This window comes from Achroia grisella, unplaced genomic scaffold (assembly GCF_030625045.1).
Source record: "Achroia grisella isolate CSIRO2021 unplaced genomic scaffold, CSIRO_AGI_Agris_v1 utg1179, whole genome shotgun sequence".
Classification (NCBI taxonomy): Eukaryota; Metazoa; Arthropoda; class Insecta; order Lepidoptera; family Pyralidae; genus Achroia; species Achroia grisella.
In genome coordinates, this window is record NW_026712591.1 from 1,479,783 (window position 1) to 1,499,992 (window position 20,210).

At 30.5% G+C, this 20,210-nt stretch overlaps 1 protein-coding gene across 1 annotated transcript in view; it reads left to right on the plus strand.

The window, feature by feature from the left end:
- The window catches only part of LOC131852847 (uncharacterized), a 37,943-nt gene that overhangs the window by 12,173 nt on the left and 5,560 nt on the right, over nucleotides 1–20,210 (plus strand). Inside the window, exons 2-9 of the mRNA XM_059203585.1 lie at nucleotides 457–637; nucleotides 5,028–5,089; nucleotides 5,176–5,343; nucleotides 5,620–6,605; nucleotides 7,011–7,179; nucleotides 17,054–18,281; nucleotides 18,361–18,494; nucleotides 18,929–19,079. Coding sequence (XP_059059568.1) covers nucleotides 457–637; nucleotides 5,028–5,089; nucleotides 5,176–5,343; nucleotides 5,620–6,605; nucleotides 7,011–7,179; nucleotides 17,054–18,281; nucleotides 18,361–18,494; nucleotides 18,929–19,079 — 3,079 coding nt within the window. The remainder of the gene's footprint in view (nucleotides 1–456; nucleotides 638–5,027; nucleotides 5,090–5,175; nucleotides 5,344–5,619; nucleotides 6,606–7,010; nucleotides 7,180–17,053; nucleotides 18,282–18,360; nucleotides 18,495–18,928; nucleotides 19,080–20,210) is intronic.

Consider the following 20,210-nt stretch of genomic DNA (forward strand, 5'->3'; position numbering starts at 1 on the left):
AAAATACTTTTCGTAGTACTTATACGGCTTGGATTAATTAAGTAATGTTATAAATTCGGAGTACATAAATATTTTTATATATGAACGATTTCAAGTGAAATCAAATGCAATACATATTTTTTAATGCAACTAATAGAGTAAGTGTATTTTTTAAAGAGAGACAGTACCATTTTGAAGGTGTTAAAAAATATAGGCATAATATTTTATTAAAACATTTATTTATTTCAAATTTCATCAAGTTAATGAAAAACTAACAGCTTATATTTATAATAGTTGTATCATTCACTATTTAAATCATGTCATTTGTAAGTCTACCGCCTTTCTCAATATTCAAACCGTCGTGAATAGTTAACCAATATGATATATCGATACTTAACCAATATGATATATCTCTTAAGTCTTTATAATAAAAGAGTGATCAGATCGACTTGTCGTTAATAGACAATGATGTTTCAGGTTCAGCGCGCGGTTATTGGAGCAAACTTGCGCTGCGGTTGGCGGGCGGCGCGTGGCGGTTTTGTTGGTCTGCGGTGGCGGCGACGCGGCATCCGCTGTTGTGTCTGCGGCGATCCGCGCCGGCGTCCCTGTTCTACGCGCTTCGCCTTCCCACTTACATCTCTCCTATACCATCGCTAATGTGAGTATTTTTTGTCCAATACAAGATAGTAGCATTATGGTAGGCGGTAGGATCATCTAGGATAGTGAACCCTAAACTAGGTTAAACATCCAGACCATCAGATCTTAGAAATCCAAATCACTATTTCAGGTACATTGTGCTGTCTAAAATTAAGTGGGGAAAGTAAATAAAGAATAACAATTATTCATTAGATCGCCTAATAATATAAATTATTAGTTGTCTACGTACTGACAAAAATACTTTGGCATTTTGTGCATACTTGCAACTAAATAATTATATAGTAAAAGGTAAACATTAAATATATAACAAATCAATTATTCGTTTATACATTTTCGTATAATAATATATTGTACAGTGTAGATTAGTTTTCTATTACAAATACAGATGTAGATTTTGGATATTTCTATACTCACCTAATTCAATCAATCTACTGTTCATTGTGTTATACCTATGACATTATTAGTTGGCCTTACTAAAGTTTACTTGTTGAGTTGTTGAGATCTCTTAAAAAACAAATATATGCACCCTCAAATATGAAACTGACAAAATTGAGAAAGTTGGCGCAACAGTCTTTTGTTGATATAAAATTGGAAAATATATCAAAAGAGAAAATAATACAATGACAATAAAAATATTTTATTAAAAAATATATGCATTGATGTAATAATCGGTAATATAAGTAATGAAATGCTTAATGTCTTTTAAATAATATATTAACACTATGAATAATATTATATTATACAGTTTCTGAAAACACGATCACCGTGGTATTGACACACTCTTGATAAAAACATATAATATTTCCATAAGTTTCCTTTCTTTTATATTGAGTGCATACCTATTATTACCGATACAATATAAGTGACCGTTTTTTCTTAACATATATACCTCTTGAAATAGTTTTATATTTACGTCTTTATAAAAATGAACTAACAATAAGATTATATTCATATAATGTTCCGGTACGAAAGATAAGATTCAACGGTGAAATTATAGGGTACGGAGGAAGGTTATTTGAATAGAGCGTGGCAGAGTCAGTGGAGGTATTCCTATAATAGTAACGTATTGGTAGTTTAAATATATTCAGTGATATCTATTGCATCAAATTATTTTATGCTTATTTGCCATTCGGGTTCCAAATAAATTGATATACTTAATATTGAAATGATAAGTTTACATTCTTTTAACAGGCATTGAAGGAACAATATATAATAACTCTTATCTATCAAATTAAAAAAAAAAAACGTAACAAACCTTAAAATATTTTGGATATGTAATTTGGTTTGAATCGGTTGCTGGATAAAAAATTATTAATACCTTATTTGTCATTGGTAAGTAACAATAACAACAAACAAAGTTTCAATAACTTCACTGTCATATGTGTCATTACTATCTCACACAGTTAGTACAGACACCCTTCTCGCACAGTACAGGCTCTTATTGCTTGTTGTTCTCCAAAAAAAAAATCGTACACATATTATTGAATTCCACACTTTTAAATTCCCATTTTTCTGTAATCCTAAAGTTTTCTATGACAGTGTGTAAAGAATAATATGAAAGCTCATAGGATGATAATCACCACCATAATACTACTGTAATTCTGTTTCTCGTAATTGGTTCACACTGGTCGTTTATCGTCATACTGTTTGTCTACTAAAAAATGTATGAAATTATTTTTTCAGAAAGCATAGTTGACATTGTTGCGCTTAATAAAGTGACAATAAATAAAATAAATAAATAAATATCTACCTAACGCTATGCAAATAATATTATGGAGTGAGGTTATGCGGCTGCCAAAGATTCCATTCATGTCGAGCTATTAATCGTGGCTTCTATGATAAAGTCTGGAATAGCCGACTGCGGTATGATATAATGTCTGTACGTGACAATCCCACTTCCGGTATAATTTATTCGTTTCGTTGGTGACTTCGCCTACGTTGTTTATAGATGTCTTAATAGATATACTATTAAAGTAGCAATAAAAATACCTAACGTTATTTTTCAACCTATTTTTTATCACAAATCTCTTTAAAAATGCATATATTTAATACCATAACGTAGTTATATTAAACATGGTAACTTTTTTTATAACTGGCATAAGGCAGATGATTTACACTTTTCATCAGGTGGGATATAAGCTTGTTTACCAAGCTTATATTCCACTTGATGAAAAGTGGAAACCATCGCCTACATACATGAACAGTATATTGCTACACCTACATATATATTTAAACTTCAATGCACAAATAAAGGTGCACATAGCGGTCTTAACACCTTGAGGCATTTTCTTATAATAAACCACAGGGAAAACAGAAATTAATGTGGGTGATTATCAAAATTTATTAATTATGTAAAAGAAAATATACTTTAAATCTAATCAAATATTATCTATATTTAAATATATCATACCATATGCGAACATACTTATATAAAAATAATCTATAATAACACATATACACGCTATTTATAAATATAAACTACATACCTATACCTATACAATTAAATATTTATACAAATGTGCAATGAAAATCAGGTGTGTAAAGGAGGGTGGTACAGAGGAATAATACTTTTTAAATGTGAATTTGAAAGCGCTGGATATAATGGGTAACTCATGCCAGTGTTTATTGGTCTACGGTTTAATACATCCTACAGAAATATCCAAATATTGCTGTATTATGATCCTATATGTTATCGTTCATCAGGAGTTAGGTGTTGTCGTAGTTTGCAAAGTTATTAGATAGCAACAAAAATTGATAGTGATTATATAATATATATTACATTTCATATTATATGTAAAATAATAAAAAAATATTGCTTGGGAACGTTATAACAATCAAAAAAAGAATAATAAGAATCGAAAAATAACTAAAATAAAAAAAAAACTAAATACAAACGTACAAAATTTCAGAAATTATAAAAGCTCGGTGCTTTATCTAAAAACAATTCAGTTCAATGTTTACAGTACCTTTTATAACGAAATTACCTATATAACCTAACACAAAGAAAACAAAATGGGCCATAATAAATTATATTAAAAGTTTTGTAAATGTTTGTGTCGAAGATTGTTTCTTGTTCATTCCATTATTATACCTGTTGTTTGCATAAGAGAATATATTACACACTTATGTTTAATGTATTAGGATAAGAAATATATTGCTGTTTTTAAAATGCTAAAATTATGCAATATATGTGCAGTAGTAACCGTGTATGTTATGTTATCTAAATAGTAGTTTTAACTATTAGATTTTACTAAATAAACTTTTTGTAATTGAAATTTTCCTTCTATTCGTACCTCCTGGTATTTTAAATGAAAAGCAATTTTCTTTAAACAAGTAATAATCTGATTTGTCTGTCTGAGTTACATTTAAAACTTCCATTTTGAATGATTATTTAAATTAAAAATAAGAGAAGGATACTATAATCAGAATTATGATGTATATATTTTTAATTTTTGTAAATATATTGTGGTAGATCTTGATTTTGTCTTTGATAGTTCTATGTTTATGGATACGTGGGTATTATATAGTATAGCTATATGGAGTATATAGACTCCGATCGATCCCCCGTCCAATTCAAACGGGGATCGATATTACGACGGCCTGAGCCGAGGTTCGAACCCCTAGTGGTGCCATCAGACTAAACGTATCCGTGAGGCAGAAGTTGGCCTTCAGCCGCTCCATAAGTCCTTCCGCGGGTTTGGAGTGCCATCTGCACTCGCCCCCTAATGTCCGGTGAAGCTGTAAAGGCCAGCTGCGGCCAACAGCTTTAGAGTAGTCCGAAAAAAAACTCCATATATATTAACAACAAATATAAAATGCGGGGTTTGTTATAAACGAGTTGACGGCAAGAAGCAGATTTTATGATGTACATAATATTCTCGAGAATCAAGGATATTTCTCGTTTTGTGGAACTTTTTTAGGCGCGCATATTTTTCTTTCCAGAGATGTGAGCAACTGCCGGCCTGGTGTCGCGGAAAACGATGGTCATTTATTACCCACTTTAGCGACGATTACGCCCTGACGTGAACTAATAACGTTCTTTAAAAGCATGATATCATTAATTTGATAGTATACAATTCGATATTAGAATAATATTAAACAATTTATATTCAAATAGCAATTAACAAAGTCGATTGTTGAAATAAAAACTTATTTTTTAGGCCACAAATACTTTCGGAACCAGATAAACAACTGACAAAGTTTTGGATTTGGTTTAAGTAATTAATTAGTTTTTGGCAGTTTAATTAACAAGCAGAGGTCTAGGTGGTAGTTGTCTATCTTGGAATTTACCTATTTAAAAGTTATAAAATTGCTGTGATTCTATTTGTATTACACAATGGTATTACCTATGTATATTGTCAGTATATTAATAATTTATTTATTGTTTGCAGGAAATGCTTCCTTTGGAAATCCGACTTGAAATTACTGCAAGAGAAACGTTACATGCTCTCAGGTATGACTTATCGAATTATATAAATGTATAATTATGTTTGAAATATCACTTGTAATAAGTATATAAAAAGCTAATATTATTTACAGGGCTACCCTTTTGCATACACATTGGCATTCTTTTACTTTACTTGCCGTGGAAGATATCTATTCAACGTTCTCTCTAAGAAAAGATCTGTCTTCAATTCTCACAGCTCAACCACTTAATCCGAAATGGCTTTCTCTCCCCACAAAATACTCCCGCCACGCTCTTTTCAGGTAGACTTTATTTATATAGTTTTCATTGTATAAATAAGTATATAACCAACACTAGAAAGGTACATTTATTTTTAATGTGTATTGGTTGTCGTTACTCAGAATCTGTTTAAGTTGCATATGCCCAGGACATAATCTGTGTACTCTTAGTTTCTGCTACATTATTTGAAGTGGACAATTTAACTGAAATGGTGTTAATAATATAGATAAATTGTAATATATGATTTAAATAAATATGATCTGAATGGTAATAAAATTTCGACTCGATTTAAATTACAGGCGACTTGCTGAGGTTTCAAGGTTAACACGAGGAGTTGTTGTCTTGATATGTGACATTAATTACGCTAAGCATGTTATGGATGAGGCCAAGCGTCTGAATATGCTTGATGGGCATTTTTTCTGGTTATGGATCGATGCTTCTACAGAGTTTGATGTCTTCCATAATATTGGCAATAGAACACAATACACCGATAGTAATTATCAAGACTATGAAAGTTTTATAGAAAAGAGTACAACATTGCGACAGGAAAAAAACAGCGACCGTTATAAAAGAGATGACACAGACAATAATTTCACAAAGGATGTAACCACCGCATCTAACCAATTCGATAAATTCCCCAATCAAATAGTAAATAATGATGATGGAATAAATGTAAAGAATAGTTCAATAAATTCAATTTTTCGTCGTATTAGTAGAAATATAAATAAGTCGGAAGCGCACAGTGTGAACAACAAATTATTAAATATAAGTATTAGTCAGTCATTTGATATTAATCGCAATATTAGTTCAGAGGGTGTTAGTAATTATTATGTAAATAACAAAGGCGTTGAAACTTCTAAAATCGAAAAAAAATCCATTGAGAAGGAAAAGATGTCCTTCCTTAATAGAGATAATAGTAGGCGTACTAGTTATAGTAAAATGAAAAATGAATCTTTTAATAAATATGTAAATAGCATAAATGTAGGTAGTGTGAATGGCGATGAGAACTCGTCAGTAGGAAAACTTATGTATAGTGACGATAAAAATAGTCCACTGAAAGATAATATTTTATTCGCAAGTGATATTAGTGATTTCTTAATGAATCCCACGGTGCAAACGTCTATAATGCATAATGTAAAAGATAAAATCGAAAAAAGGAAAGATCGAAATTTCATAGAAGATGTGAAAAGTTTTGAGAGTGGTCACTCCAAAGATAATATTACAGAAATTTTTAATAGCCTTCCTGTGGGGTTATTAGTATTACACCCGCAGCCTATGAATATTGGTAAGCAACTTTATTATTAACTAAATACTCCAATCTATGTGGTTTACCATAAACGTCACCCTATTTTTTTTTCTAAAATATGACAAGAATATAAAACAGGTCTACTTTATGAAGATACTTAATTACAATTTCTTTTGATGTTAAAAGATTGTATTGTCAATCATTTGTACACTATTATAAATAATGTGAAATTTATATCAATATATATACAATATCTTTATAAATAAGTAATTGCTATAAGTAGTAATAAAATTAATTATTTTATAACTATGAAAAATAAATTTCTTTATCTGAGATGATACTAGAGCGACATTTATAACATTAAATGCTATTTTTAGCAATAAATATTTAAGCATGCATGGATATTCATACTTTTATCTTGTCCTGAAATATATTTGCCTACAGATCCCACATTTATTCGAGCGGCAGTACAAATGGCAGTTGGCGCTTTGCGTCGAGTATTGCGTGCATGTGACGCTTGGTCAGCCCAGGCACAATTTTTTAGCGATGCAGTTGCATCTTGTTGGGATGAACCTAGTGACGCTGCCGCTGATTTTTCAACAGAATTCGTTAGGTAAGCATTGTAATAACATAATTTTCGTTTTAAAGAAATAAATTTTTGTTATAATTACACGTACATATTTCCGCTAACTTATTTTTCAATTACAGCCTTCGCCAAAAATTAATGAGCTGAAAATTACACAGCAAAAGCTTTGTTGAGCTCTAAACTTTTTATAAGATTCAGACAGTTAATGACCGACGTATAAATTGAGGATTTGGGATAAAATCGAGTAGATATTAGACTACGCGACGGCGGTGACTGATCACGGCCTTCCCCGTGATGAATTTCTAGTCTTTGCAGTTTCTATTAAATTATTAAGCCGTCATTCAGCTAAGGGTCATACTTAATATATCGTTTATGTCGCAATATACATGATTGATTAGAAAGTTTACTAGATTATAAAGTCATTATGTATATCTGAGTGTTGCACGTTTTCTGACAGATATCTTTATGAAAACGAGTGGATTTGTATTAAATATTTATTTTACAATCAAAAAAGGACATATGTACTATTATCAAATTTAGATTTTGTTCGATTGGTAATAAATATTGTATTAACTTATCTAATATAATAACAAAATTATAAGAATGATCCTAATTAACTGTAGCTAATATTATTTGCTATCGTTGTTACAACTTGCAGAGTAGGCTACTGGATTAGTACTTATATAAGCTGCTCTATTTCTTATATAAGAAAAGATTTCCCAAGTGGAAACGGAATTGACCACAGGCAGCCATTTTTCATGTACCCGCGCTGTAAAACGAAACGAACCTCATTTGTCAAAATCTATCTCGTGTCTAGTAGTTTTTTACTTTCGCAAAAAAAATGTGTAACAATTCAAATTCCTTATTAAAGTATATAAAGTAAAATTATCATGATTAAAAAAATAGTAGTGAACCCAATTCATAAATAGCAATGAATTGAAAAGCAATAAGAGTTAATAATTACAAATATGTTTAATTGTTTTTTGTTACTCTAATTAATGATAAAATTACATGTTTATATTTTAAATAACAGCCACATTCAAATAAACAGATAACAGAATGGAAACAAGCGTGGAGCATCATCATAAAAGCAAATTGACTAGCGGGTTCAAGAATGCCGCGAGATTACTTTTATGTCCCTCTATCTAAAAGGCGAAGCTTGGCCGGTTTATATCTGACCGCATTACGCTACATAAAACCTTATCTTCGAGACATCGCCGGCCAGACAAACTGCTTGTACTAGACACACCCGCCTAAAGCTTAATAATAGCATTCTTTGCCGAGCTCTTACAGCGATTAATTACTTTGGGGCGTACTAACTAGTCAAAACTGTTTTTTATCTAATTCTAGCGACCTGTCCCGGCTTCGTACGGATGCATTAGAAATCTTTTAATTTCAAGGCTTGTTCTATCTTTCACATATGTATTATACATATATAAACCTTCTCCTTGAATCACTATTGCTGAAAATGTAATGGAAAGATATTCAAATAAACAAGTTATTTGGATTATACTGATCAGCTGCGTTAGTTTATAGAATTCAGTTTATATGCTCTGGCCTATGTCGGTTTGTAATTACTGCAGTATGCTGTACTGCTATAAATATTAATATTACATCTGAATTACTGACAAACGTAACTATAATATATTATCCTAAATTGCGATATATAGTCTTGAATCTAGAACATTTCCATTAAGGCAACAGGAATGACATAGCTTTTTAACAAGATTGTGTAAATTAATATTAATTTACTATTTTTTGCGAACATACCCACAATTATGCATAAGAAATATATATAATTTTTTCATAATATCCGTTTTTTTCATATTCGTATTTTGTATACAATTATATTTATACAGTAGTATATAATTTTCTCCATTCATCAAAACATACAATAGATATAAAGGATCAAATATTTAAAATGTTCTCTTCTACGCTAACACATCATAGTAATATGAACTATATAGGCATAGATAGACATTTTTATTATAAAAGATGGGTAAATTTTGCCAAACGATAAAACGCATAATGCAACATTCGATCGTTTGTAAGTTATAGTGTCAAATAGAGGTTATTTATCAGTCGGATAGAAGAGACATAAATAATAGTAGGCGTGATCACTACAGGATTTATGAGTGCTTAATTCAGTGAAATTACTGGGAAGTTGAGTGCAATTAAATTCTAAATAGTGTAATGGTTTCGCTTATTTATTGCCACAGAGCGATCTGTCGTGTCGCGCCGAGCGACCACTTGACGTTGACGAGGGTACTTGAGCTACCGAATGTCGTGGTAACATGTTTTCCGAAAGACACGATATATTTGTTAATGGAAAACATAAAAAAGTAATAAAATTAGAAGATTAAAAATATTATTCTTCTTACGAAAACTACGTACCTCTACAGTATTATTTTCTAATACCTTTGAGTTTTGAATTTATAGTGCTTGGTCTTCTGATTGAAAAAAAGAGAATGTACAAAGAATTTATACGGGTGTCAAATATCATGACATACATCTATGGATGAGTATCGTCGAAAGCTTTATATGTGTACTTGATAGATATTATATGTATATGTCTAAATTATAGTAAAAATCATATTAAAATGATAACATTGGTTAAACTTAAAGTTATCAGTATAATTTTAATATAAAAATCTGAATAGGTATGGTACGCAACTGTGAGTACCGAAAATGTCACATGTCCCAACTGCAGAATTTTCAATATAAGAATTGGAAAAGTGTGAAAACATTTCAACCATAGCTTTGAGTACCGAAATCTAATATGTGCAGTGAGTTACTGCTATTTCCTACTATTATGTCTATGTTCGGGCGGAGTTTTCTATGTTCAGTTATTCAATAAATCAACGTCTTACCTACATTCTACTCGCACATTTCTTCATACCTGTTATATAGGTGCTAGAAGTACGTGAAATCAATTCGTGAAATGTTATATGTATGAACATAGAGATAGTTTGGGCTGGAGATTAAAATAGATGAAACTGGAGAACAAAAATTAACTGTCTACCATTGATGGTGTACCGTTGTACTACAACGGTACATTGTACAACAATCATACTGACGACAGCTGTCACGTAATTTTAACACACTGATTTACAGTATGTGGTTCGATTCCTGCGTATTACAAATATTTTGTACTTATAAGCATGGTGATTTGTATTAGTTTGCGTCTTTTATGTAATTAAAACTACAATTTCATAATGAATACTACTATACTTCACACAATATACACATGTGCCGTGTACCAAATTTTCTAAATGTTTGTCAAATACATTTTATATCTAAATCTTGTAAATTGATGAAGATTGAATAATTAATTTACATTACGGTACCTACTTATGAGTAAAATATTTTTTGATGTGAATTCTATTTTAATTCTTTGTATATAATGGACTAAACCTATCTATATATAAGTAGTAACTTATATGTAGATATCTGTCATCTTGAAATTCTAAATTATACAAAATGATTATCCTGTTCAACTAGTAGTAATTAATTAAATAGGCATACCTGTAAAATAAATAATAAATAAAGTTTTTTCACGTATAATAACCTAAAGTGAACTATATCATATTCCTAATGTGTTTTATTCTAAAAGAATACTCAGTTGGAATTTCTAAGAAATAGGGCCGAAATAAGAGTTCAAGAGGCTGTTATGGTTTAAGGGTCTACTTCCATATCACCACAGTAATAAAATATGCAAGAGGGTTGTTTGCTCACTAAGAATTTTCTCATTTTGTTACGTATTCATGTAAATGTGACTACGCGGTCGTACAAAAAAAAAGGACCAAATAATATACATACAATTGGCGCGTCATAATAATAAATTGAGTGTATCGACATGTAAAGTACCTGTGCTCGTTATTATGATACAAAAATATCGTTTATTCTTAACGCAAATAAAGCCTTTGGATATATTTTTGATTTTAAAAAATGATTTAAGATCAATTGTACATTAAATATTGACCTATGGGCTCCTTTTCTTAGGTTCACCTTCTTTACTTCATGAATGTACCATTTAGTAAGTACCTAAACATAGCAACAAATCGGATTAATATTATAAATAAAAAAGTGTATCTAATATACTTTCACACGACTAAATAGTTAAACGAATTGTAATAAAATTTTCCGTGACCTATATATTATATCATAAGAACGGAGATAGGCTGATGTATTTTAGAAAAGCAGGTGAAATAGCGTTGTACAACTATTTTCTTTAATACACATAAATAGAAATATAGTCTATTTCGAAGCTAGCTAGCACTTAAAATAGCACAGTCAAGACAGCTAACAAATAATAAAAAGTAAACAACTCTCGAGACTAACATTATTGATTTTAAATTAGAGTGAGAAATTCGGTTGAATTTTCTTAAATCCTATATCTCGTTCTTACACAATTTAACACTTAGACAGTTTTCTTTATTTCCATCATCCGTCATGGGGCGTCCTTACCTGTCCACCCCCTCATCTTTCACATATTAACACGCCAGGGCCCCCAAATTTCAGAGGGTGCTTACCGTAGGATTGCTAAGGGATGTAATACTTATCTGTCAGAAACTAATTGGGGTATTATTTTCTTAGTCCTTGCCATAAATTTAAATAAGACTGTTTAGATTATTATCTATAATTCTTCTGTACAAAAATAAATGCTACCATAATACTGATTATTTTATAGAGTAGACTTTGCACAAAGTTGTCTGCATGGATACCCATGTCTCACCTATTTCAGCCGTCAAACAACATGCTTTGTAAGTTGTTTCGGTTGAAAGATGAGATATGTCAGTAAAATTACAGGTAAATGACATCTTAGTCCTCCGGAATAGCAAGTATGATGACCACTAGCGTTACATGATGTCGTTATGTTCATGGTATTGTTCATATATACAGGCAAGGGTTACCACTTACCACCAGCCGATACCATAATCTTACTTCCCATTCCGGTTACATAAAAATATACAACAAATGTTACATTTTTTTACGTCAGTACTATAATTTAAGTTTTACGAATAGAAGAGGTAGAATAATTTTATAAAAAAAATATATTAAGTTAAACTAACATAATTTTAAAAGATGAATTTAGGCTTGGTAAGTCATGATTTATAAAATTATTACTTTTAGTAAAATGTAACAATATATTTCTATCTTTCGGACGATAAGACTAGAGAAAAATCTATGTAACTTGGTATCTAAAGACAATTATATAATACATACATACCCAGTATGTATTATATAACTGAGTTGCGGATCACAATGTAACATGTTAATCTATAATATAATACTATATCTATATACAAATAGTACTTATGATCTTAATTTTTATTAAAACAAGAGCCCAGGAAGAAGTTCTATTGGTTATAATTCTAGATAGTTATTCGTATAATCATTTTATTTATATATCTCCTCGGAACAAGAAGAGCGAGTTAAATTTTAGCTCGTAAAGGCCTAATGGGATTTTGATTAGATTTGTTTGGTCACATATTGTGCTTTCGAAGATACTTCTTACTAGTAAATTGTGTTGATATATTCTTAAAATGCCACTATAATAACTTGTAACAATACAAAAACAGGAAGGGTCGAGTTTATTCTATGTAATAGGAATAAAGAATAACTGGTTTATTTAAATTGTGCCCTCTTAGATCTAGGGGAGACTCAAGGATTTCCCGTACTTGACCTCTGTAATAGTGGTATCGGAAGGCACACGTTCTTTGAAGCGTTATTCAATAAAATACGTGAGTAGCATACAACCTATCCTTTCCGAGATAGCCGTAGTGTTTCAAGATAAAATTGTATGAATGCTGAGGTTATTCGATGATTAATAATATAATCTTACTTATTTTGTGGATAAAAAATTATTTATGATAAACATTATTATTTATTATATATTTTGAACGAACAATACTGTCATCGAAATGGTATAGGTAGCTAATTTGTGTATAAGTGTCTTTATTATAATTATTATGTGAAAAATAAAATAAATATACCATAAAAAAGATAACGAATATATCACATACCGAGTTGATACAGAATTAAAATTATATTATTTTTATCTCTAATAAGTACAAAATATCTACTATTATCACTAGTCCAATTAATTCCATCATTAATTAATGTCTGTGATATAATATCATAACATATAATTCATAAAATTGAATATTAATCATAAATTTTTACGGAAGTAAGTTGGAAAATTAATTATAATTGCAAAATGAATGGTTCCATAATTACGTCGAGTAACCTCATCAAATTAGCAACGTCCTTGTTATTACGTGAATAAGTACGTCACAATAGTAAATTATAAGCACATAAATTGGAGTACGTGCAAATAATGGAAGGCGAAATGCGACGTTATTTATTACTCAGATACGATCTCACCAATTCTACACACATGTGTTGTATAAATATAGATCTAGTTGTAAGAAAGTCGTAGAATTCAACATTTTATGAAGCAGACTATTATTTCATGATATAATAAACTAATAACCATTTCAAAATTGTTTGACTTATTGTAATAATCGCCATTAGTCATGTCAGAAAATAGCATGAGTTACGAAATCACGATTTGTGAAAATACTGTAAAAATTACAGATTAACAATGATTAGTTGTTATTATTATTGTATAATAAGGCGATGGGGCAGGTATAGGCATATGTACCTATATAATGATTCTAGTAACATATACCATGTAGATAAATAACTGCTAATGATGTCGATTAATAAAACTATCTTACGATATGATGACCTCATAGTATTTGACCTTATAAAATGTATATAAAATACAATTACGTATCTGAAACAATATCGCAAGCGCAATAATATTAATCAAGACCTGCACTCTAAACTCTAGGGAAAAATCTAATTAATCCTCTCACTTCGAGTTGTAAGACAATGCAATAGTACTTCTGTCAGGTGTATTGACTGAAACAAAGTTTTATCCCATTTAGAAGTAACTTTCTATATTGCCTACTGTAATTTTACCTACTTTATGTCGGGTTTGTAAAATTTTGCGGTTTTTAGCAATATTGGAGTGAAGAAACGTAACACGAAACATATTTTCTGTTATATTTGTTGTGCAGATATTTTGTTCTATTAATTTTTTTCATAATACCAGTGGTGCTTTACTAGTATGTACAAGTTTAGAAACATCATATTATTATGTTAAAACGAACAACTAATGAATAAATCATCTATGTGACGCCATCTATTATTTCATTAATATCTAGTAGTATTATAGGTGGCGTTTTGAAACTACCTAAAATTAATTATTTTACATCTTTGCTTTATTAAGCCTGACTGTGGACCTATATTTTTAGCAACATACCTAATCTATGAAAATTTCATTCTAATTTCTATATTATATTTCCTTTCAAGTAGAACATAATAATATAAGCAGGCAACAAATAGTTGTCGCCTCGTCATTAATTTACTATTTACAGTAAACTTGTAATGATTACCTATACCTGTCTCGGAACTTATAGGGACAAAATGAGAAAATCTGCATAAAAAATAGCCCTTTATGCAGATTCTTCTTTCAACTTTGATCTTAGTGATCCCTTACTGTAAAAGGCACTAAAAATTATGCCGAATTTCGGGGTTAAGGATTAATTAATTTGTTCACCCTTTGAATTAAAATTCGCTTTATTTCCGAGAGGTAATTAAAAGGGTCTGTGTGTTACCGCTAAGTCTCCTAAAGATTTCCTTAAAATGCTAATTACTGTTATTTATCTTAGCATAATATCGTTGTTAATAACACTGTAAAAGTGCGTATAAATGATAATTTAATAGGTTTCGGTTATATTATTACAGGGTTTTTGTCTTCAAGCAGACTTCCAAAATATTTAGTACAGATGAAAAAATGGTAAAAAGCAAAATATGTATATATATACTAATATAAATAATCTGTATCATTGGCAATACAGATTATTTATATTATATTTTTTTACTAATTTATATATACATATTTTGCTATTTATGTGCATTAATAAATAAATACATATTTACAATTAAATGCAAAGTGCGTTCGTATATTGCGTGCATCCAATAAAGTGACCTATTTAGTTGTCCTAATTTCGACTAAACTAAAAAAGGGAACTATCTGCGTCATGATATGTCAATAGTCTGCCATTATTTCGTCGAGTCAGCTTGCAAAGTCTGGCAGTCTGCCAGAATTCGCTTCCGTGCATTTCGTGTCGATTTATGATAATTTTATCGAGTTGGACTTTACCCAAAATATTGCTTTGTATCTTTAATTCAATTTGGTTAATTTCTACAAAACTCCACTTTTTCTAACTAATTAGTGATATTTGTGTTCACTTGGTAATGTTATTCTATATAGTTTAAATGGAAATTTTAACTTGACTATTTAAAAATAGTCAAATCTTACCTACTTATTTTTATTAATTAACCTATATCAAAATATTTTATGATGCTGAATATAGAATGAGTACGATTCTATTATATTGAGTACGTATAGGGAGTAGGAAAAAATAAGGTTTTAACATATTCCATTTGAGTTAATTAATAATACTAATTTATTAAAGGTATAAAAGCTTTTAAAATATATTAGGAACAATCGTGCAATCCCACTATGCTCTGTGTACCTTATATTTCGCGTAGGCAGCCCTATTCCTACGTAGGTTTTATCGTAAAGGTAAATACAATACTATGTACTTACTAGTTACCTATCCATCCTCAATACCCAGCAACAAAATCTAACAAAACAAGTATATGTATATATTTATGAATAAGTAAATAACCAATGTTTGCGCGGAAAATTATTGGCCACGCCCACATATTTCGCAGTGATTGGTTCATAGTTCAAATTTATTTTTTATTTAGTTTTATTACATTTATTCTAGTAGATTGTTTTCCAAATGCCATCACATATACCTATTTTTTGTAATTTAGTGTTATATATTTATATCTATGTATAAAAATTCTAAATTCCTCTTTTCTATAGTTGCTTATATTTGCATCCCATTTGTCTATCATTTATCTGTGAGGACTATATTGTAATACTACTATAGATATATTTTTATTCATTCATATAGATGTGAACTGTTTTCTATACGCAAAGAATGTTGAGATTTTTATTACTTAATTATGCTCGTAAAAGACATTTCAACAAATTATCCTACTTTTATTCTCATTCAGATGACGAAAGTCACGCGGCTTTTACTGATACAATATTTATTTTGACGCTCCATTATTTTTATCGTTTGGTACTGAAATAATAACATTACATACGCTCTCTGACGACATCTACTGAGTGGAAATAAAATATCTGTATAAAAAATAAAAGAAATTTGAAATTGAACAGTTACAATAATCAGTTATATAATTAATGTTTTTTATAAATTCTACTTTATTATTCAACAGTCCGTAAAAGAAGCGAAGTTTTAGTTTAAAATTTCAATACTTATCCGTTCCGACGTGAAATATTCAGTTGGTACACTTCAGGAGTTTTAAATGTTACTAAGCTGAAGAAAGATTTATGGGTTTCACACCGCTATGTTCTTTCACTACGGTAAAAGCTAAGTTACACAACTAAAGTCTGCACAGTATTTGATTTATTCTCAGAAAAAAAATATCGGCGTTTAATAAAAATATATGATTAAAAGTTGTATGTAGTATATAAATATACTTATTAATATGCGTATATTATAAAGTTTCCTTCTTTTGTCCTTCCTTACTACCAAATTATCTTTTTCTTAATTATATATTACATAGTTATTGTGTAAAAAAAAATTGTGACCATTAATAATTTTGTAAATATAATATGGATTTGTTTGTTACATCTTAACCGCTCAACCAATCCATTTGTATATGGCATTCTAATTTTGTTTTTAACTATTCCATACATATACCAATGTATTATATATTGTTGCAGAGAAACTCGAATAGCATCGGCAGCTGTTTTATCAGGAGGTTCAGAAAGATCCGAAAAAACACTTACAGCTTTTTTCGCCCTTCTAAACTTAGTACCAGGACAGGATGGTGAAAATACATGGAGACAAGTTGGGAGAGTTGAAGGCCGTAAAGTTAATCTCCATACTATTGTATGGCCAGGTGGGCGTCTTGTGGCTCATGGACAATCAGATGGTGCCCGTACCATTTTTCGAATTGTAACTGCTTTGGCTCCACCTTTCGTAATGGAAGGAGAACTTGACGAGGACGGCCAATGTCTTCGTGGTTTACCTTGTCACCGTCCACAAACTTCAGATCGAGATAATCTTACGCTTGCCTTTAATGATTTAGATAGAGACACTGATCAAGAAACAAGCGATTTCTTTTTCCCCACTCCAAAACCCATGTATTCTAAAATGGCTACACATTGCTGCTATGGATTAGCAATGGATCTTTTAGAAAATATAGCTCAAGAGTTGGAGTTTGATTTTCATTTGTATATAGTCGAAGATGGTTTATACGGATCGAGAAAATTAGTGAAACCATTTCAGAAATTTAATGAATATAGGAGTACAACAAATGAATTTTTATTAAATCAACAAAGCTATCGGTCTCAATATCGTAACGGATATAAAATATATAGTGAAGACTATTTATTCGGAGATGAATCAGAAGAAGATCCTGAAAAGTGGACTGGTATCGTAGGAGATTTAGTTTCTGGTGCTGCCCATATGTCGTTTGCAGCTCTAAGTGTATCCTCAGCAAGAGCAGAAGTAATAGATTTTAGTCAGCCATATTTTTTTAGCAGTGTTTCAATATTAGCTGCACCGAATCAAAGACCCGACATACCTTTACTAGCATTTCTATTACCATTTTCACCTGAATTGTGGATAGCCATATTTACATCCCTTAATGTAACCGCAATAGCGGTGGCAATTTACGAATGGTTGTCACCCTTTGGCTTAAATCCTTGGGGACGTCAAAGATCAAAGAACTTCAGTATATCAAGTGCCCTTTGGGTGATGTGGGGTCTCCTGTGCGGACATTTGGTGGCGTTCAAAGCTCCAAAGAGTTGGCCTAATAAATTTCTTATTAATGTGTGGGGTGGTTTTTCTGTGATATTTGTCGCTAGTTACACTGCCAATATAGCCGCCTTAATAGCAGGTTTATTTTTCCATAATGCTGTTGATGACTATCAAGGACGTAGTAATGTACGTATATTCTATTATATTTTAAGTATATATATGTCAGTACGATTTTTTTAATTATTCCAGTCTGTTATTATTGTAGTGGCTTTCTTTACGAGTGGGAACAGCTAGATCGTCCGTATCAGAATATTATGTTCAACGTAACAATCCACAATTAGCACAACAGATGCGTCGTTATGCTCTTCAAGATATTGAAGACGGCATACAGCGGCTCAGGTAAAAGTATATTCGATATTGAACAGTAATTGCTTAAAGTTTATACGATACTAGCCACGTGAATATAGTCACTTTGACTAATGTGTGTGTGTGTCTGTGTGTGTTTGTCTACGTACATAAAATTTAATTGAATTTACTTGTCACGGTTTTATAGTTTTAAAATGATTAGAAGAATAACATTTAATTGTTTTCTTTATTATATTTCTATTATGCATTAAAGTAATGTTACTCAGCAATATGTGTATTTTATTGTGCTCTTTATTATAGCTCAGTATATTTACATAGCACTCTCAGTTTTAGAGGTAAATTTTTATAAGGGTTAACATTTCGCTTTTACGATGGCATAGTCAACGTTATGTTATTAATATTTGTTACTCTCTATGACAGCATTTATTTAACATGTTAAATCTCTGCATATTCTCCCATTATTTTAGAAATGGAACATTGGACCTCCTTATAGCAGATACACCTGTCTTAGATTATTATCGTGCTACTGATCATGGGTGTAAATTACAACGCGTGGGCGATCATGCTCTTGCTGAGGATACATATGCAATAGGCATGGCGAAAGGATTTCCTTTGAAGGTATTATAGTTATATTATATTAGTTACTATATATACAAATTATCTTATATTAGTAATATATAAAATAAATATTACCGGATTTCGATCATAAGGTTTTATTACTATTATCTAACTTTTACGGAGGGATATTTGTTAGTTCGATAAGAATAAGTATTTAATTAAGAAAATTTTCGAGCAGTTTAATACACAATATGAAATCAAAGTCCACCAAATGCTAACCATTAATTAAACATAAAATTTCTTAAAATTACGGACAATTTAACTTTAAGTACAAATACTGAGTAATTCCATTTCTTGTATTTCTGTAGTCCTTATTTGATATTCTGTAACAAAAATATGTTACAGTCTATTTCTTGATTCGTGGCGACGTCGACGGTAAAATGTAGGTCATAAGTGACATTTTCTAAACAGATATCCTAATAGCTATATCTACATCATCAATATATTTTCATCATGAGTTTGAGTAGAAGGACGACGAATATAGTGGGGGGATGGTTCCGGATCTTTGCTAGGCAAGATTGATGGATGGCTCACGAGCCTTCTAATGTTGTGATCGATAGCAGGGTGTCATGTAGCTTCGTCTGCCGATTATACGTCATTTTATCTTGACGTTGTTTAATATACCTTTGAGGTTTACGCAGACCAAAGACATAAATCTGTAGATATGGCCAAGAGAGTTTTTGTGTCGTATTTGGATATAGAAATTGTTGTATAAATATAAATTCGTTTTTTATATCAGGGCAAACATAACTAAATGGTATATAATAAATGTGTTACAATAGTCTACTATGTTAGGAGTCACGTTTATAATATGTTCGTTTATCTATCTGATACTGCTGAAATATCAAGTTTCATTCCCTTTAAATTAACCATTAGTTTTATGATAAGTATACAAACATTTTAATTTACATAGTGTCTAAATGATATGTAATTTCACGATCTGTAAAATTATACCACTGGTAAAGCTATATAAATTAAAGTATTTTAAATCACGAGAAGTCAACAAAATTACATATTATTTTAGTAACCTCATGGTACCCAATCAATTAAATTCTGAGTAATTTTGTTTTTTGGGAACAATGTACTAAAAATGTGTCTAATATATGTTTACCTCTTCTTTTGACCTTATCA